Source organism: Cornus florida, unplaced genomic scaffold (genome assembly GCF_030987335.1).
Source record: "Cornus florida cultivar Cherokee Brave unplaced genomic scaffold, ASM3098733v1 CherokeeBrave_3.0.0_Hap2_Chr06, whole genome shotgun sequence".
Classification (NCBI taxonomy): Eukaryota; Viridiplantae; Streptophyta; class Magnoliopsida; order Cornales; family Cornaceae; genus Cornus; species Cornus florida.
Genome location: NW_026775576.1, coordinates 97,123,552 through 97,145,248, shown reverse-complemented (window position 1 = coordinate 97,145,248; position 21,697 = coordinate 97,123,552). Strand labels below are relative to the sequence as shown.

Sequence of the window (21,697 nt, the reverse complement as noted above, 5' to 3'; positions counted from 1 at the left end):
GGGTCTAATTTTATGAAACTTTGAAGTTTCATATCTTCTTCATCCGAACTACGAATCAAGTGATTTTTGAGTCAAAGTTTTTTTTTTTTTTTTTGTCTATCCAATGGCATGCACGGTTGCAGCCGAATTTGTTTGAAAAGACCATTTTACCCTTGCCATTTGAAATTTTTCGCTCCCGCACTTTGTCTCTTTGAGTCCCGTGGTTTCATGGAAAGTTATGTTTGTGTTTTAGGGATGACGTGTATCTCTAGAGACTTTTTTTTCTGTGTGAAAAGACCATTTTGCCCTTGGGGGCATACTTGAACTATTTTCAATCTTTGCTACGGCTTTCGTTCTCGTTAAGTTCCGTGACTTCACGAAAGGTCACCTTGGTGTCTTAGGGATGTTGTATACCCCTAGAAACCTCGTTTATGTGTTTGCTTTCTCATTTCGAATCTATTTCGGATCAACCTTCGGGTCATCACAGGACGCACTGGGTTTGTAAAATCCAGGGTCGTCATAATAGATTTAGTAATGGAATGGATTTTAATTCCAATGAAATTGTCATTCCATTTCATCCCTGCACACCAAACAAATGAATGGTTGGAATGGGCATTTCATTCCATTCCATTCCTGCACACCAAACGTAGCATTAAGCTTCAGTTTTTTAAAGGAAGGAAAAGCAAGTTTTTATATTTTTTGATTAATTCCATTGACACTCTCTTAGGTTTGGACAAATCTCACACAAAGACACTTTTCGAAAATTACTATCACCCATATTACAAATGTTTGGTCATTTTTTCACTCACACCCCAAACGTTAATTTTCAGTTATGTCAGAACATTTTTTGCATGTGAAATGACATTGTTACCCTTTTGACTTTTTTAAAATCCCCTTTAACGCTAAAGAATTTTAAACAACCAAAATACCCACCGTATACTTTGCATTTCCCAAATAGAGTTGAATCATCAGACCATCCAAACAATTTAATAATTCACGTGTCGAGATCACACAAGCCCAACACCTTCACCACCCATTGAAAGATATATATACATGTTTATATATATATATATATATACACACACACACGCACACACACAATCACAATCACACACATATGCACATCTGATATTTTGTAATAACAGATCCATTGGCACTGACGAAAAGGCATCGAGATTACCTATCTCAATCTTTATATAAATTTACCTTTTTGTTTTTGCTTTGCCAATAGCTTCCTTAGATGGATTTATTGATTCAATCGAAAACAATGAGATTTTGATGTTTTTTGAAGAATACCTATTGAAATTCACGTTATGGATACTTTCGGCTTTAGTGGCATTGAATTTTATTTGGAAAATTAAGATTTTTATGGATGGGTAAACAAAAAGGATGATTAATCACCTGTTATACAAGCCCTAACCCCTCCTAATCAAGCCAAAATCGTTGTCATCGAAAGCTGAAGAACAATTAGTGTGTGGTGGAGTCATAGTGAAAAAATATCAACAAAAATCCAGAAAGGTGAGGGACGAAATGGGCCGATGGGATGAGCTTCAGTCTTGATTGCTTTCACAATTTGAAATGCATCTTCCATGATTTAAAGCTTATGTCTCTGCCCGCAACATGGTCGCCGCTTCTTTTGATACCTACTATAATTTTAAATTCTTTATATATTATTAAAATCAATGGGTGTTTGATGATTTATCCTGTAATGACTCACTTCATCACATGATATGATAATATCTATTCCTGTACCATTTTGTTCTTGGTTTTACCCTAAAATGCAGTATACTATTTGGAGTGTACCAATTCTACATATATAACACTTCCCTTTTCACACCCAGGTGATTTGTGATTATGCATTCGTAGCCTGCCAGCGACTAGCACCTGCCCACAAGGTCGCCACCATCACCCCTCTTAGGGGACAACGTCCTCATTGACCACATTTCCGGCTGGGTTAAGCTTTGATACTATTTGTAACGACCCACTCCACCACATTATATGATATTGTCTGCTTTGGGTCCGAAACTTCACATTTTTGTTCTTGAGTTTACTCCAAAAGGTTTCATACCATTTAGAGTGTACCCAGCCTGGCAATTTTCCTTTTCACACCTAGGTGATGTAGGATTGTGCATCTGTAGCCTGCTAGCATGGTAGCTTGCCAGTGCCTTGCACCTGTCTACAGATACCTACCCACAAGATTGCCAAATATCCAAACATTGAACTAGTAATAATGTATTTAAACACCCAATTGGCAATACGTGTGTGTGATTATATAGGCATGCATGCATATTTTTTACTAGTTTTGATTATAGGATACTTTCTTTTTGTATTTCCTTTGTTTTTGTGACTCTCTATATATATTTTTAATCATGACTCTCATTTGAAATAGAATATTGATAATGTATTCAATTGGCTATAATATTAGGGGGGGAGGGGGGCGGCATAGCCTTCCTTCCGCCCCTAACAGGAAGATATAAAGGGAGTGTGAGTAATTAGTGATGGTGAGGGTGTTGGTGTAGTGGGGGTAATTTTGTTCTTATATAATAAGGATATTTTGGATTAAAAGGCATTTAAAAAAAGTTATTTGGGGTGTGAGTTGTAGTAATTTTTGAAAAGTGTCTTTATATGAAATTTGTTCAAACCTCGAAGTGCATCAATGAAATTAACCCTATATTTTTTTACTAATATACCCTTGTTATGTCCAAGAGAATTTCAATAGAGTTTAAGAAATTATTTAGTAAATAATTAAAAGATTAAAATTTGTATTACCTTTTTTGGATTAGTTATTTAGTAAATAACCCAGTTAACTAAATAACCCTATATTTCAAGGAGGGATGCTTCATCCCTCCTTGCTTCCTCTTTCTCTTTTTTTTTTTTTTTTTTTTTTCTTTCTTTCTTTCAACTAAATATAAGAGGTATTATTTATCTCCCCTCTAATTTATCCATCCTTAATTCTTGCTTCCAACGAAACATTAGATTAATACAAACACATTCATGTAGGAAAATATTAGTTTTAGAACTTTAATCCTAGTATTTTATGATATGATTCACATAAGATTCTCTTATGCTATGTTTGGGTGGAGGGAATGATTAAGGAGGGATGGATAAGATGAGGGATGGAAGAATATTTTTGTGTTTGGTTGGAGGGAAGGGAAAAGATGGAGGAAGCAAGGAAGGATGAAAGCATCCATCATTCCTTTGTAATTTTCTATCTGTCCAAAATTGAGGGGAAGAGGAAAGAGAAAAAAAGATAACTAACACTTATTAAATAATTTACAAGTTTAACCTTTCTAAAAATTTGAAATGAATATCTAATTTTTATAATTATATATAATAAGGGTATATTAGTAAAAAGAATATAAAAACTCTTTTTCCCTCCCTTCCAACCAAACAAGAAAAAAAATGTTACTCTATCCATCCTTTCGACTATCCATTCTATTCAACCAAACAAAAAGCACCCTTTCAACCAAACAAGAGAAAAATGTTACCCTATCCATCCTTTCGACTATCCATTCCATTCAACCAAAGAAAAAGCGAGGGAGAAACCTTCCCTCTCTCTCTTCCATTCATTTTTCCATCCCCTCAAACCAAACAGAACATTAACCTATTTGATAGTTAGATGAGATAGTTTGATTTAACTATAAATTGCAGGATCAAAATTTCACTCTTTGACAATTTGTTTTTAGGGTAAAGTACAATAACACCCTCTAAGATTCGGGGTAAGGACAGACCTATACAAGTTGTCTTATTTTTGGACAATGACACCCCCTTGTGAGATTTGCAATCCAAACAGAGCCTTAAAACACGTGAAAAGTCTACTTTACCCTCACTATTTTATTAATTTTAATCGTAAAATATCAAAATAAGAAAATGACCAAATTACCCTTTTTATTTCTCTCTCTCCTTTATATATATACAACCACACAACGGTCACCATCACTCCCAACCTCCACAACCACCACCCGCCGAAGAAGAGTTCTGTCACCGTCACCACCTATCTTCCCATCCACCACCACCACCCATCTTCCCGTCCACCACTACCACCACCACAAACGATCTAAAACTACCGATAGAGTATGAATAAGATAATGTGAATCAGAGATGCGCACTGAAGAATAGCCGAAAAAGAGCTCGGCCACCGCCGCCTCCTCAACCTTGCAGGTGACGCTCGCCGGAGCGTACTCATCTAAACTTTGTCGCCTCTGTTATCCGATTTGAGATGTGATCATCACCTCCGCCATCCGAGTAGATCCTTTTCCTTCGCCGAGTACTCTGACCACGGGACCCATCTCACCCGACTCTTTATTCAAGAGGTCATCACCTCCCCTGTTCGATTAGAGCCCTTTCTGGTCGATCACAAAACATGATCTCCTCGCCGTTCCATCCAAGTCCCTTCAATTTAAGCTTAGAGTTCGATTTGGGTATTTCAAACTTTGTATGTTTGGCCGACGATGATAGAGGCTCACATGACCTGATGGTCTTTTTAGTTGATTATCGCATAATTTGCCTGTGTAAACTGGGGGTGGTGATGTGCATAGATGAGGATATTGCTAATGATAATGATTATTATGATGGAGTGGTGGTTGCAACGGTTGAGGTGTGATGATGATATGGCGGCGGCTGAGATGTGATGATGATGTGGTGGTAGTGGAGGCTGCGGTATATGTATTTGTGTGTGTGTAGAGGGAAAGAGAGATATGGTTCTTTACACTGTTAGGCTTGTTCGAGTTAGGGTTTGAGAGGGGTTTGGGTTAGGGTTTGATCCAAAGATATTTAAGTCAATTAAAATACTAATTTTATATGAAGGATAATAAAGTTAATTTACTATTGTCAGAGTTTCTTTGTCGAAAAATTTAAACTTAAAGGAGTATAATTGTCAAAAAAAAAAAAAAAAAAAATAGACAAACTTATATATGCATATCCTTATTCCAAATCTGAGAAGTGTTATTGTACTTCTTTTTTTTTTTTAATGAATTATTACGAGATATATATATATATATACATTCAATAGAGTAGGAAGATGTCTCTGCATCATACATGCAGATTTATGTCAAAAGAAGCTTTACCTTATCCATGCTTCAAAAGATGTGAAACTTTTCAATTTATCAATTTTTATTTTTATTTTTATTTTTTATTTATTTTTATTTTTTTCTGTACTCAATTTGTCTTTGATATATATACAAATAAAGCATATATATAATACGTATGATTTTGGGAACTAACTGCTAAGTGATAAAGCCAAGTGGGCTGGTACAAACTTGTCCCACTAAAAGGGACTCTACACATTTATGGGTGCCAAAAGTTTTGTTTCTCTACGTCAAGTGGACTATTAATATCCACAGTTTGAACAACTTGACGGTTTTTCAAAATATATATATATATATATATATACATCATCATATATTGTTTTCAAAATGAACTTATATGATTTGGGGGAACTAACTGCTAAGTGATAATATATGATAGAACACAGCTTTCCGATTTTCCTACTTTTATACTCATCCTGTTAAGTCAGTTCAAGTATATCTTAAGTTTTTGTAAAAATTTGACAAAATGAACTAGTAAAAAAAAATCCTTGTATTATTTGGGGCTGATTTTATTGTTAGTGACACATAAACGTTAAAGTATGTGTACCATGTAGTAATAAATACTACTATCACTTATATAGTGAATTTAAGTTGAGAACTTCAAATCATAAGCGACTAATGATGTGTTTCTTAGGAGGGACGAAAAAGTGTATAAAATATTTTTGTTGAATTTTTCACAATATATTTTTGTCCTTAATAAATTTAGAGGTAAAGTTGGTCTAATAAATGTTTCATTAAACTTGATAATTGATATCATTTTCTTCTATTTTTTTTTTTTCATTTTGAAAGGATTACAAAATTATTGTTGAAATTAGAGATGTCATAAAATCCTTATTTTTGTTGTTGTTTATATTGATGAAAATATTAGGTCAATCGAGCATACCATATCATTAGTATGTTCGCTCAATCAAAACCATTTTATTGAATGGTATATTTTGATTGAACAAACATATCAATGACATAATATTTATAATAAATATTTTAAAAAATAATTAATAATTAAATTATAATCCAAACTCATTATAAATGAATTTCGATTGGGGAGCAGCTGGGAACAGTTCTAAGAATGAGCCAAATCAACATCCAACACTTGCCGGACAAACATTAAACACGTGTCTAACGTTTATTGGGTATATTCTTAATTTAAAAATAAATTTAATTATTTTAGAAAACATAATGGCACCTAAACAATTTGCCAACACTTATAGGAGAAAACAAAAAAAATTATATTATATGTACGATCACAACTGAAACATATAATGCTATTTTTTTATGGCGGAACAAAAACATAAATGCAATCATTTCAATATTTACATAATTTAATCTTATAAGTTATTTTTTTTATTTGTCAAACCATCTCTTGTAGGGCAAGTAAAAATGAATCAAAATTATATAAATTACTAGTCTTACTCTATATGTATATAAATAAAAATTTGGGTAAAGTACACTAGCACCCTTTGAGGTTTGTTAAAAAGGACACTCAGAGTAAAGTTTGTCTATTTTGAGATAATGACATTCTCTCAAGTTTGATACAGCTACCAAAGACACCCCAATGATAATATATTAACATTTTTACCCTTTAACTTTTATATTGACCATTTTAAATATTGAAATGACATTTCTAACCTCACACGCATAACTTATTCCCTTCTTTCCTTTCTATTCTATCTTCTTCCGCCCCAACACCAGCACACACATACTGTGTAATTTGCAGTATGCCAACCATCAATAGATAGCAGTGTCTCGACAGATCATAGGGCACACAAAATTGGTGGCCATATGTAAGTAAACTGGTGAAACACAATTTATACACACACATATATATAAATATACAGATACATATATATATACACACACACACATATATTTATGTATATACGGATACATATATATATACACACACACAAGGCGGCGACAAACGACAGCGACGACGGAGTTCATCATCACCACCCACGCGCCTAAAACGCATCGCTGCGAGTAGATCTAAATCGCGCCGAATGTGCCTATGCGCTCCTTCTTCAGCCTCCCGCGAGCTTTACCATTCTACCTTTCGAGCTTCAGCAACCCAAAACAGAGAGCTGAACTTCATCTTCATTCAAGACGTAGAAGTTTCAACGTCAAACCCAAACGACGGCGAACAATGAACAACCTAAAGGGCTTCATCAATCGGTCAAGATAACTAACTTGAGTGCACGTCAGTGAGCATGAAAAATATGTAGTGATCTTATGTGTCTCCATCGGTGCAAACACAAGGCCGAAACTCAATTGATTCTGACGAACTCCGAGCAGCTAAGCTCCATTGATTCCGACCAAGCTTCATTCACACCATAAACATCCGGCGAGCTTCCCGTTTCAGACTGTAAACATGCAGTTCTTGTGTGCTACTTTCCGGTGACAAACAGTTCCGGCACTACAGTCTGCAAATGGCAGTGAAGCTTCACCTCCATAGTTTCGGCGAGCTTCCCGTTTCAGACTTGGTGCTACAGTTCAATTCGATCTGCTATAGTCTACGAGCTTCATCTCTAGTGTACTATGTCCGTGTAAATAAGCTTCGTCTCGACAAGAAGAGGAAGAGAGAAAACGGAGAGAGAGCAGTGGTTTGGGGGTGGGGATGATGGTGGTTGTGGGGGCGGCGGGTATGTGTGTTGTTGGTTGTGGATTTTGGTGATGAGGGTAATTTGGTTATTTAAGTATTTTAATATTTTATAATTAAAATTAATAAAATAGTGAAGAGTAAAATGAACTTTTTACATGTGATTAAGGCTCTGTTTAGATGGCAAATTTTTTAAAGGGGTGTGGTTGTCAAAAAATGGACAAATTTTCATCCATGACCTTATCTCAAACTTCAGAGGGTGCCTCTATACTCTACCTAAAAATTTATAGTAATTTTTATAGTTGAATGTTCACCATGCGGTCCATACTTAGTATTTTATATACTCCGTATATATTTTTTTTCCTATACAAAAATTATAATTTGGAAATACGTCAAAATGTAAGGATATAAGAAATGCCACTACAAAATAGATTTAACTAAAATTGGAGGACGTTTTAGCAAACAGACTTCACACCGATTTTAGGGTTTTAGAGCGGCTGTTCTTGTAGATGTGAGAAACCAGTGCTCTGTTAGCCCCAAAACCCCACAATTTCGTTGAATCGAAGATGGACAAGAGCATGCTTGGAGACCTTGATTCTCTTCCCCAGGAGGATCAATTGAGAATGTCCTCCATGATTGATCAGCTTCAAATCCGCGACAGGTTCTCCTTTTTATGCAATATTATCTCTCTCTCTCTATATATATATATCTGCAGTAGATATGTATGTTTTTATATACAATATATATATATTTCTATTTACTTGTTACATTTGTTTTTTGCCATTTTGCTACGTTTGTTCTCGAAATTATTGCGGTTTTCGAAATGGGTATATTGGTTTCTGTTTATCAATGGGTTATGATGTATAGTGTCTAAATTTCAGGTGTTTGTGCGAATATATAATGTGTATTTGAAATGGAAGGAAATTCGTGATGAAATTACTTTGGTTGGTGTATAGATGATTGATCTGATTATGGTACTTTGAAATGGACTCGATTTGGTGATTCTCGTGTATGGTGGTTATTTGGTTTTTATGGAATTTATATATCAAAGTGAATGATTGAAATGATGAAGTTACTCTTTGTTTGTGTGCTTATGAATTGATTTTTGATTATGGTAGTTTGAACTATAGAGTGATCTGAGTCTGAATTTGGTGTGCCATTGGAGTCATTCTTGCTGTTTGGGACATTTCACATTTGTTTTGTTTCAGGCCATAAGTATGCATTTGCAGTTGACTTTCATTCCTGCGACTTATAAGAAGTTACGTATTTGTGCAAAAGATCAATTAATTGGTTAGTGCTTCAGTGAAATATCAAACTGATATTTGCGCGGGGATTGGGGAAGGGATTGAAAGTATTGTAAAATAGATTCGTATAGGTGGTAATGTTTTCAATTACTGAAATGAGACGTGGTATTAAGTTCAAACCAAATACTTTGTATATGCGTGTGTTATGTATTGCATGGAATCTCCTATTCCTCCAAAGGTTCCAGTAACAACACATCACATAACAAGTTACTGGGTATGGGATATATGTCTACATGTGATGATGGATGAAGAAGAATAAGCTCACATTTGATATTAGAGGAAGGTTTTCCTGCTTCTCACATGGAGCAATAAATGTAAATCTCTATTTTCACTGCATCCCATTGTACTTAAATTCTGGTTGAGATATACTTTAAAAAGTAATAGCATCAGACTAATATATACATATATTGTATGTACTTATATATTGGGTATCTAAATGTGCAATGCGTGCCTGCTTACTCGTGTCCTCCTTTCCTGGCACATTTCAAGTAGAGTCCATGTAAATTAAGATTTAGAATTTAGGGATGTCCAACTCTAAGAGCACATGTTGCACCCAATACGCATACGTGAGTTCAAGTTACATAGCTGTGATGTTTTGGCCCGAATTTGGTGTCGGGTTGCGTTGCGACCCCCTTACAACCCGACGACCTGTTTTTGCTCATGAGTCGTAGACCCTAATTAGTACTATCTTGTAGCCCTATATATAAGGGCGCTTAGGGTTTGGAGTGTGATATTCAAGAGACTGAAAATCATACAAAGAGACTGAGGGGCGGAAACTTGTAATATCCGATTTTACACATAGTGAAGACTTACGCCGGATCTATACCATGGACATAGGCCTTGCCAAACCACGTATACATTTTTGTGTTCTTTGTGTGGTGTGTTTATTTTTCGGTTGTGTTTTGTAATTGTTGCTTGGTTCACTACATTTGTCGTAACAATAGCGAATGATGTAATTCAAACACTTAAATAGAAATACAGCATTTGGGCCTAGATTCTGGGAAGACATCCTGGTTTATATATCAAGTGTTATGTCAGAGGCTGCACCATGGCATTAGCACTATAGTTCCATGTAGCATAAAAAGTCTCGGTCCTCTTTTACAATGGTGCTTGGTATTTATATTCAGTTCCTTTCGTTCTATATATTTATATTGTCCTACAAATGCAAGATTTAAAGGAATTTTTTCTTTGGACCTTTTGATTATATGTGAAGCACAAAAGAAGTTCTTATATCATGCACATTAATTTGTCATGTTACTTGGTGTTTCTTGTGTAAATTATACTTGGATCCATTATAAATGGTATAAACGTGATGCGCTTTATCATAACCCATGTAGGTAAATTTAGGAGATAGGAAAAAGAGAAAGAGTAGTTGGGGTAAGAGGAGAAAGTTGTTAAGTGGTTGATTGGCACAACATATTTCATGTTATTGAAATTAGCTGAACTTTTACCCAGTTTTGGTTTGTAGTATGTGACATGGTACAAAGGATTAACAATAAAAATAGAAGGCCTCATGGCTGCCACAAAAGTAGGAGGGTGGCTTGGCTTTCTGAATAGTATAGACGAGTTAACTGTATTGGAGATCTTTCTGTTTTACATAAGCTGTCCCTGAAATTTCCTGATTTTCAGAAGGGCACAAGTACAGCCAAAATTCAACTAATTCTGTAATTACAATTAATTTAGGCTGGCTTCTCTATAGAAGCACAGAACTGATTGGGCTGGATCAAAAGTTATACACAAATTAATAGAGAGGTCACAGATTGGTTCTGCATTCATGTTTTCATATGCATAACATTTCTTGATTCGTAAAGAGTTATGACATGGTAGAAGGGTTAACATCGTTGCCGATATCCAGTAAAAGCTATAATTGTCTTCTATTATTGTTCTATTTTCCTGAATATTGTCTGATAATTGCATGTGGAACTTGTTTGGATGGTTCGGCTGTTAATATGCTACTACTCTTTTTCTTGATTCTCAATCTATAATCCGTTGTTCCATATACGCAAAGAAACACAAAGTTACTATATTCAACATTCTATAAATCAGTTATCAGGTACAATCTATCTATGCATCATTTTTTATTTTCTGGAAATCGATATTGTATGGCATACATATCATAGTCTTGTGCAATATACTCACATCTATCACTATAAACATGGTCCAACTCCAACTTCCAGAATGCATTTTTAATGCCTTGGTCTTGGTGAAGATTGGTCTATATTAAATAAATGGATACACACAACGAAGTTCCTGAAATACAAGAAGATACGACTTTCATTGACTTCTTGTCAACAATTTGGATTTGCTGTGTAAAGAGTTGTGATGTTTTTCTTCTTGTTGTTGGAGTGTGTTAGAATTTGTAAAGAACTAAGGATATTAGGCACAATACAAGAAGATACGACTTGATAGAAATTCTTGCTTTTCTGATCATGATTGAGTAGCAATAAAACCTTATTATTTTTCCTCTTTTAACCACATTGCAGTTTGAGGATGTATAATTCACTGGTGGAGAGATGTTTCACTCAATGTGTTGACTCCTTCCGGCGTAAATCCCTGGACAAACAAGAAGAGACCTGTGTCCAACGGTGTGCTGAGAAGTACCTGAAGCACTCGATGCGTGTTAGCATGAGATTTGCAGAGCTCAACCAAGGTGCTGCTACCCCAGATTAAGATGTCATTAATATTACTTCGACAGTAAACATTTGAACGCACCTGGATGTGGTTTATGAATTATTTTAGTTTTGAACTACTGTAAACTTTGTTTTATGCCCTTGTTTAAAAGCAGAGGATATATATTTCAGCTGTTTTAACTTATCAAAAGTTCTTCTGTTCATGGTAGATTTAATAAATTGGATCAAGATGGTTTTTATTTTATGTATTTTGAAAAGGGTTTGTATGAAAACAACATTTCTGTTATTATTTTGGCTGTCTTTCATGTTTGTTATAAGATTGATGGAAGATATGTTCTGTTACATTTCCAAGTGGATGATATCTCGTCATAGGATCTTTAGAAATTTTGTTTGCATTTTCAGATCGATGTGCATGTGTTGGTGTTACTCTACATGTTAAAGACAGAATGCTTGTTTGTGAGATTGAACTGGCCAGTCTCAGCATTATTCTGCAAGAAAGACACTCCAAGATGGAGCCAAAAAACAGAAGAGAAATGGATGGAACATGGAGAGATGGTAAAACTTGTCAATTTTAAAAGGACAAGATTTGTTTATTCACTAGTTGTGATTCAATTACAAATGCATAAATAGACTATAATTAAAAAATTGGACAACAACTTTGTTTGAAATAGAATCTAATCTCTCTCTGATTATCTTATTTATCACTTTCCTGATTTTGTAATTACAGTCTATGTATACATTTGTTTGAAATAGAATTCAATTACCTCCTCTTTGATTTTCTTATTTATCACTTTCCTGATTTTATAATTACAGTGTATACATTTGTGATTGCTAAAACATTAGAAAACATAGTACTGTACACTGTTTCACTATAACATTAACGTTGCCTACACTAATAGTCTTTGGAAAGTATTTGCTAGAAATTCTACTTTATGTACTTCCCACGCGTAGAAGCATAGCAAGGAAGAGTACAAATGTGCTACGAAGATCATGCAAGCAAGACTATGTATATATTCACTAATCAAAGGAAAAAAGTCGCACTACCTTTAAAATGACTATTTTAAACTTCACCAATCTGCAATTCGTATATTTAATTTTTAATATAGTATTAGATTCTTTTAGACCTTGTGATAATCTGTTCAGTGAATATAAATTCCTGCAATTATTCGCTCAGTTATGATTATCCATTCTAACTTTTTAAATTCCAATCTGCCAGCTTGAGCAAAACGGGATATGAGAATAAAGTCTCGAAATATGCCCGCCTATAGTGTTCATATACCAGGAACTACCTTCCTGTTTGGAAGAGAGAGGTCCGATGCAAAATCGCTTGCACCAAGAAAGTAAATAAAATGATGCATTTTAAAATCCCAGGATGACTATACACTTGAGGCAGCTGTTTGGTAATCAGAAGATAATTTACTAAATATGATTTTGCATCTGATAGAATAGGTGGACTCTTCTTATTGCAGCCACAATTCTTTATACATAACAAAAAAACTGTAAAATCTGGAGAATAGGGTAAACATGAAGTTGGCGGTGGACGAATCCTCAGTTACAAGTTTGTTCTGACTCATGGCAGATACAGAGCCTCTGTGAAAACATACAACTGAATGAGATACACAGAGCAATTGTAAAATAATTAAGAAATGCATCAAAATGGAAATAAGGTGACTTGTATCAATTTCATTATTATTATTATAAAAAAAAAAAGAGTGAAATGATTAGTGCCCTAGGAAAAATATTTGAATAGACAATTCTTCGCAACATGGTTCAATCCTTTTTTAGTAGTGTTGTGTGTGTTTCTTGTCAATAGGCAAAAAAAAAAAAGGTATTTTCCCTATCAAAACATGAAAAGCGCCATTATTGTCCTTGTAATGCTATAGACAAACTTGTCATGGAAAAAATGGGGGAAAAAAAAAAGATCATCACTTATTGATTCCAAGAAACTAACCTGGATGATCTGTACATTCTCACTCACACCACAACCAACTCCGGTTTTGTTTAAGCCACAAACTAAAAAATATCAACATCTGGACAATATTCGCATTTGAGATACCCAATCTCATTTAGAATTCTATGCTACCTGTAGCATATAAATATAATATTCAACAAGAGTTGTAAGAAACTGAGTGATTGATGTGTCCGAGCATAGAAGGGAAACATGAGAAATATAGCGCTATGGCCAAAAGTTTAACACTGACCTTCACACGAAAGTTTAATGTGAATTAAAACTAAAGCATGAAGAAAGAACCAATAGTTGTTTGGCGAAGAACCTTAGAACTTCTATCAAGGCCATGGGAAGCCACCTGCCATGCAAAAAAATAGATCATGAATGCACAACAAATTACAGTGCAAAGCAAAACAAACAATTAAATAAATATTACAAAGGCTATGAAGCACAGATATGGACTCGGGATATGAATAAGACTATTTGACAAATTCTTAAAAAATAGGTTACATCTAAGCAAAGGGTACAGTAAACTAGATATTTTTATAAACTTGGATATACGTATCCATGGATAAATTTATATAATAATTGTCTATGTTATACATATTGTTATCAACATTTCTTTACAAAAGATTGTGATTAACAAACAAAAAAAGAGTTTATGGTTATATTGCATGGATAAAATTTGGACCAAATTATGATTGATATCTCAAAACTTCTTTTTTGAATAAACTTTAAACTTTTCTTAACAATTATACTATGATACTATTTTTTGAAAAGTTACATGTGAATGTTCAAAACTTGTTAAGCATCAGATAGGTGGTCGAAGTATATGTAGTATCGGATACAAGTTTAAAAATAAATACGTTTAGGAAGTATCAGACACATAATCTCGAGTATCCGAGGAGTATCAGTATCCGACACGGACACAATATGGGTACATCAATCCAGTGGAAGTACACTTGCTTCCTAGTATATAGGGCATTAAAATCTAATAAAGAAGAGACGTGTAGTTTTATTTTATAATTATTTTATTAGAACAAAATCATATTATGAAAAAAATAGGGGGGGGGGGGGGGGAGGGGGGTGGGGGTGGGTGTGGGGATCAAAGTAGGCTCCTCTATGGAGAACAAATACACAGACGAAACAGAAATGAACATGCTTAAATAAAAATAGATTTAAACATATCTCACATTAGCAAAGAAACAATACTAGCACCCTAAGATTACACCCAGAAGCGTCTTTGGAGCTTAGTGGTTTAGCAAAGTGTAAAACATCAAATATCAAATGACGCCCTTTTTTCGCAGTTATGGGGAATAAAATACATGAAGAATGGAAAGCAAGGATGCCATTTGTACCATATGAGTTAGAGCTGCATAGCGTTCCTCATTCAAATACAAAGGCTTCCCCCTGTTCATTTCAATATCCTGCAAGAATTAAAAAGAAGAAGAAAAAAAAAAGGATTATAATAGATGCGGATAGACAATGCCGAAGCCTAAATAAAATATATACATATAATGATAAATCTTCAATAGTAGAGGACTGAAAAGCTTTGACTGCACTTGACAACTCACTAAGTATTGTTACAACTGCTCAGAGTCAGCTAGAGTAAAAATTATACAAAAAAATTATGAGTGCGGGTTAATAGAAAGTTGCACTCATGTTTTATTGATTTATTATGAGATTTCAACAATTTATTATGACAACTCACTAAGTATTGTTACAACTGCTTAGAGTCAGCTAGAGTAAAAATTATACAAAAAAAGTTACGAGTGCAAGTTAATAGAAAGTTGCACTCATGTTTTATTGATTTATTATGAGATTTCAACAATTATATACCCAGCTGCATGGAAATTTTAATCAAATTTAGTGAAGCCCAACACAGCAATAACAATTAGAGAAATTTGAAGAATGTGGTTTTATTATTAATCTCTTCCCCAGGAAAGAAACTGAACCAGCTCTAGAAGCTAGATTCAAACCTAAGATAGGTCTGCATGTTATAATTCATCCTTAAATCAAGAGAATGAAATATTCAGTGTAGAGTCTGTAGACACGTGGAAATCCATGCATGAAACAAGTCACAAATAGCAGTTAGGATTGGGAGATATGTCATAGCACTATAACAAACACTACAAGGCTGTCATAGTCAAGGCAAAGTCCTAAGGGCTCATTGTTAGTTCTAGGTAAGTCCATTTGACCAGGAAACCCAAGCAAACCACTTGTGAAGCTTTCATTGGGCCAATTAAATGAGCCTCTAAGCAAGGGTAGCATCAGGTTTGGAAACTGACCAAGCATGTTCCATCCACCCGATAGTATTGTAATAGCAAAAGGAACACTATTACCACATGGCTCAAGAATGACTAAGCGTCTCTACCCTATAAAGGTCATGATATTCCCTTTGAGAGGTAAGTTTCAATTGGACAAAGCTTTTTGCTGTCTAAAGGACACATGGCTTCAACAACAATTAAAACATTATTGTCGTGGGGCTGATTTACATGCCCAAAAATCAGAACAGTATGCATTTTTCACCCATTTTTGGGTATCCCATCATTATACTAAAAAAATTTATTTTTCAAAATTTTTAAAATGCGATGGGATATCCGCTGCGACAAATAATTTAATTGCAGCCTGCCCTGGCCTTTGGTATGTCACAAGTTTGGGATTTTGCCTCCTTAATTTTAAACCTGCCCGGTCGAGATCCCCTTAGATTAGTCCACTGTACTTAGATATCACCTAAGTCACATAAAATGGGAGTCACGATCATGAGAGCGTCAAGTCTTTTTCTAAGAGCGGAAGCATCCCTAGAGCATTTGTACGTTTACTTTTATGTACCTGTTGCACTTAATACATATGATTTTAATTTATTAAATATTATGTGCAGCCATAGAACCCGATTGCCAATGCCTCACCATGAAGTAATGTGACTAATGTCCAGGAATTACTTATGGGCAGTTCATAGAACCCTCCTATACTTGGACCTCCTTCTGAAGGCCTTAACATAAAAGTCATCCTCCAAACCAATTAACCTAATTTACCCTGAAATCTTCAACATCTGATCGACTTTAGCGGAGAGAAGTTCATAATTGATGGGTATCCTGTCAAGATTCTAACTTCGTCCATTGACGCCATATATTCTATTTCGACTTCCTTATTCGAATGTTACTTACCCTCCAAGACATCCCTGAATGGACATTCCACTGCCCTGTGTGCTCTGCCATAGTCTTCTTACAAGAAAGCGTTGAGGGTATGAGAAGAGCAATAATAGGGGTGACCAAAAAAAAAAAAACCGAACGGAAGAGAACTTTCTGGAAAGTCAAAAGTATTTATTCAAATCAAGACTTCATAATTCTGATAATTAAGGCCTAAATTGTATAGTCAAACTCATAGGCAAACCCATATTTGTTAGGCATACCTAGGCTCCAAAAAAAAACCAGGCTTGTTAGGTCTCAGCCACAGCACCTAAAACTAATATAGTCCAGGCCCTTTAGTCAAACTTACGTAAATCCATCTGGCTCGTTCTATTGTGCAGGCTCCGCGCTCAAAAAGAAAAAAAGCTTGCCTCGTATATGCTAGTCTCTCTCTCTCTCCCTTTCGAATGACCATGATCATATTCTATATTACCATCATGATCATATTGGAAGGATTATACTGTTAAATCTTTTCGTATATTTGATGAAATTCACGAGGTTACAGTTGACTAACATTAAATGTGTGGTGATAGATTCTGAATTATTATAATATAATTTTTTTATAAAAAATTCACATGATTTTTGCTTTTAAGTTGCACTTTTTTTTAATGGTAATTGATTTATTTAACACATGCATCTGAAAAATATTTACATGCATAGACTTCCTCGGTCCTCCAATTTTATATGTCAAAAACTCCACCTTTTAAAAACTTCTAATTAGTTGCGTCAAATATCTAGAATCATTCCAAATGTACATTGATTTTATTGAATTCATATGCAAAATACAAAACACATATATATATAATATTCATTTTTATCACACGTGATAATAGCTCAAAATTGCATTACTGTCATAGATTTAATAGGCATTATCGCATATATTTTGCATTTATTCCCGCATTTTACACATAAATATAAGAAATTCCTTTTCTCCATTGTTACATATTTTCTTCACTAAAATGGCACGTTAATGAGTGGAAATTTCTTTTGTAGAAAGCCTCGATCGAAGTACCACAGAGCTTCAATCAATCGACCATTGAACAACTTCGATTAATGATAGTCTAGTATTCTGAGATCGATACCTGGAAGAGCTTCGATCGATCAAAGGAGCAACCCTTCGATCGACGAAAAGAAAAATGCAAGAGATAAGTATTAAAGATAATCCAATGGTCAAGATAGTTTGAAGAGAATTCTAAAGAGAGTTTTAACAAGTCAAATTCATTTTGGGACCTTAAAGTGAAGAAAAGGCAACTTCCATATTCAAATTTGGAAACAAGCTTGGAAGGAAAGTTCTACATCAACCTCAGTATTTTGGTCATAACTTTGACTTGAATATTGGAATGACGCAAAATCAACGGCTGTGGAAAGAAGACTTGTTTATAGCCCATCATATTTGTATTTCATAAGGACTTCGTGAAAAGCACTTCTACTAGGTCAAAACAGAGCTGCAAGTTGACGCAAATTTGGAATGCAGATTTTGGCAGATTTCCTTTTCCGCATTGTCCTATTTTCTTCTGTTAGGAGGAAACCCTAAACTATCTCCTATATTATTATTATTATTATTATTATTATTATTATTTACCACTGTGGATCATTAGGTCATATTCTCACTGCTTGCTTGGTTCATGAGGCTCGGTCATCGGATCAACCTCCTTTTGGTCCTTGGATGTGGTACGATGCTGATCCGGGTAAACTTATCCCAATTTCTCACCTCTCTAGTACTGATTTCCCTTCTCCGCCGGAATCAAGGGCATCACCGGCGATTCGCCCTATGTCCACGGTCTGCTCTTTTCCTTCCCCGCCGGTAACAATGGCACCACCGGAGATATGCACTATGTCAAAGATCCGTTCTACATCTTCCCCGATCGTCAACGCTCACGTCATGGATAAGAACGTGGTTAGTGAAGCTTCTACCAGAACGTAGCACATGGGTCAAGGACAACTGCCTTTCTCTCTCCACATGAATATGCCAGTTGTTCTCAATGTTTTCTCCGGACCTCCAGGTGATGGGCCTTCCCCTCCTCTCTCTATTTTTAATCCAAGCCCAAAACATTCCATAGCTTACACTTACTTATCCCATAAGTCCAATTCCAAGCTCATCCTCTTCTATCCTATCCCCCATTGACCTTGAGCGCTCATCTTCCCCTCCTAGCCCAACCCAGCTTACTACATCCTCAGGTGATGAACCTAGTCCAATGACCACTACCCTAAACCAACATACTTCATCCTCCTTTTCTAATGATCCAATCCAATGTAACCCAGCCGGCCCACACCCACCCATTTACTCATCTCCTCCAGCTTTCTCCCTGCTAATGGCATCTTCTTTTATTCAAGAGTTCTCTGCTCGCTCTTGGAAACGAAGAGCTAGTCTCTCCCACTCCCACTCTTCCCCACCATCCCTCCCAACCATCTCTAAGAGAAGTTCTCTCCCTCATGATCCTTTATATGTCTCAACACCTAAACATCCCAAAACCTTCACCTCTTCTCCTCATACAACCAACCCTCACTCTTCTGCGATTTCTAACTGAGTGGAGGAAGCCAGCCCTAACTGGCCCAAAACCCCCCAATAAGAGCCATGGTGTGGAACTGCCAGGGTATCGGGAACCCCCTGACAGTTTCCCAGTTGAGGGGATTGATTTCTCTCCCTTCCCCCTTTTATGTTTTGCCTTCTAAAAACCAAAAATTCTAACCCCTACCTATCTAAGCTCCATAGCTGCTTCAGTGATTATAATATGTTCCTGGTTCCTCCTATTGGCCTTTCAGGAGGCCTTGCCCTTTTTTATCTAACAATTTTTTTTTTTTTATAAGTAAAAATAACATTAAAAAAGGCGTTCAAAAGGGGTACGCGTCCCAATTACAAAAGTGGAACCGAGACTAAGGTCCCAAAGAATCCAAGAAAGTAATTAAATCATCAGAAGAACAACAAAAGCTCCTCTTCACATAATTGAAAAGAGAACGAAGAATGTAAAGTTCACATAACTGAAAAAAGAAATATTGATATTATCTAACAATTATAATATCAATATTTTTTACTACAGTTCTTTTCAAATTACATGCTCAATTGATGGGGGTATGCAAGTTGGTACCTAGTTCTTTTCAACAGTTTACGATTCCTGTGATGACTCCATCAGAGCCGATCAATGGAATTTTTTGCGTTCTCTACATGCTCGGATTGGCCCAAAATGGATTATCATGGGTGATTTTAACTCCCTTCTCTATGCCAATGAACAAAGGGGTGGCAACAAAAAGCAAGGTTGGATGCTTCGCAACTTTAGAAGATTCATTGAAGAGTGTGCTCTCCTTGATATGGTCTTCAAAGGCCCCCCTTTTACATGGTGCAACAACAGAAAGGCTAGTCACACTATTATGGCCAGGCTTGACAGAGGCTTATGTTCCCACCCTCAGGCTCAGACATTTTCCCATAGCAGAATTCACCACTCTCCAGTTTTTGGCTCCGATCATCATGTCCTTTTACTTCATCTCAATGAGACCTTAGTTAAAGTCAAGAGACGGTTCTTCTTTGATGCCAAATGGGTCCAAGATCAAGACTTCAAACCCTTTGTCTCTCAGTCTTGGCATGAACCAGTCTCGGGTTCCTCGATGTTCCAATTTAAGGAAAAACTTAAGACTTACAAGAATCGTCTCAAACACTGGAGTCGTTCCAAGCACACAATAACTCTCAGTCTCATATCAAGCTCCTGCAATCTCAATTGGCTGCTCTGAAAGCTCAACCTTCTCCCAACATAAGTGAGCGCCTCCGCCTCGAAACAGATTTATCTATTGCAAGGCGTAATGAAGAACTCCACTGGAAACAGAAATCCAGAGTTGCATGGCTGCATCATGGCGACAATAACACGCGTTTCTTCCACCGGAAGGCTCTGATTAGATACAAGAAGAATGAAATTCTCGGATTAGAGCAGGGCCGGCTCTGGCCCAAGGCAAACAAGGTGGTCGCCTTGGGCCTCAAATTTTTAGGCCCATATGGGATGGAAAAAAAAAAAAAAATTAAGTTAGGACACATCTGGGTTGGGCCTCAAATTTTAGAGGCGTCAAATTTTGAGGCCTATAGGGGATGGAGAAAAAAAAATTAAAAAAAGGTTAGGGCAAGTTTCAGACAACACAATCTGCTTCGACACTCCGCAGGGCGCAGCCTCCGCTATCGCCTCAGGTGACAAGGTATGTTCATCCTCTCTCTCTCTTCTCTCTCCTTTTGCATTAATCGATCTTTTATATATGTTTATTTCTTTCGTTCATCTCATCATTTGATTTGTTCTAACTTTGGTTCGTTTGATTCGGGCCTTTACCTTTGTTCCCATAGTGAAAAGTAGTTTCCAAACTAGGGTTTTTTTGGTGTGTGTGTCACTGTGTGATGGCTATCAAAAGCTGAACGAATATATTATGGTTCTCTTAGTATTTTAATAAATGTATGCCTTTCTACATGTGTCTTTCATGGCGATCGAGTCCATAATCTATGGTAGGTACTTTTTTTCTTTTTTTCCCTAAAACCATTCTATCAAAAAGCAACACTGTCCTCTGCACTGCGACCAGAGGTGCACCTCTCTCTCTTCGTTTCTTCCTCATCTCCTTCATAGGACGTCTGGTTTCACACTCTCTCTCACGCACAGACTGTTTTTTGGGTATCTATGTATGTATATATTAATATTCGTATACATATATAGAGATTAAGAATTTGAACAACCTAAAGGTGGATTCGGTTTCTCCTCCTTTTCAGATTACTGCAGCCCAAGTAGTATCGTCATCTGAGGTAACAACAGCCACTGATTCTTTGATTAATAATTGTTGGCTTTTTAAAATTTTGTTTGTAACATTGAATTCATTTGTTACCATCAATTCTTTATTTGTTATTTTCTTTTTTTTTCCTCTCTGTAATTCCACCCCAATCTCACAACAGTAGCAACCATACCCTTTTTCCTCATAATTTTTTGCATTTTCACATTCAATCCTACA

At 35.8% G+C, this 21,697-nt stretch overlaps 2 protein-coding genes across 2 annotated transcripts in view; one reads left to right on the top strand and one right to left on the bottom strand.

Moving 5' to 3' along the window:
• Window positions 1-8,095: 8,095 nt before the first annotated feature.
• LOC132313157 (mitochondrial import inner membrane translocase subunit Tim9) lies at window positions 8,096-11,935 on the top strand. The gene is made up of 2 exons (XM_059811834.1): window positions 8,096-8,320; window positions 11,447-11,935. The coding sequence occupies exons 1-2, from the start codon at window positions 8,226-8,228 to the stop codon at window positions 11,631-11,633; spliced, it is 282 nt and encodes a 93-aa protein (XP_059667817.1). The 5' UTR covers window positions 8,096-8,225; the 3' UTR covers window positions 11,634-11,935.
• A 999-nt stretch (window positions 11,936-12,934) lies between these two features.
• LOC132313156 (E3 ubiquitin-protein ligase PRT6) overlaps window positions 12,935-21,697 on the bottom strand; it is a 40,223-nt gene continuing 31,460 nt past the window's right edge. Inside the window, exons 16-19 of the mRNA XM_059811833.1 lie at window positions 14,900-14,968; window positions 13,795-13,899; window positions 13,545-13,676; window positions 12,935-13,183 (exon numbers count right to left, since the gene is read on the bottom strand). Of these exons, the coding sequence (XP_059667816.1) occupies window positions 13,825-13,899; window positions 14,900-14,968 (144 nt within the window). The 3' untranslated portion in view covers window positions 12,935-13,183; window positions 13,545-13,676; window positions 13,795-13,824. The remainder of the gene's footprint in view (window positions 13,184-13,544; window positions 13,677-13,794; window positions 13,900-14,899; window positions 14,969-21,697) is intronic.

What these genes read in the sequence shown, in the direction of transcription:
- LOC132313157 (XM_059811834.1), top strand. Translation starts at nt 8,226, where the DNA reads ATGGACAAGAGCATGCTTGGAGACCTTGATTCTCTTCCCCAGGAGGAT. An exon ending in CAGCTTCAAATCCGCGACAG is followed by an intron (nt 8,321 to 11,446) that starts GTTCTCCTTTTT and finishes ACCACATTGCAG; the next exon opens with TTTGAGGATGTATAATTCAC.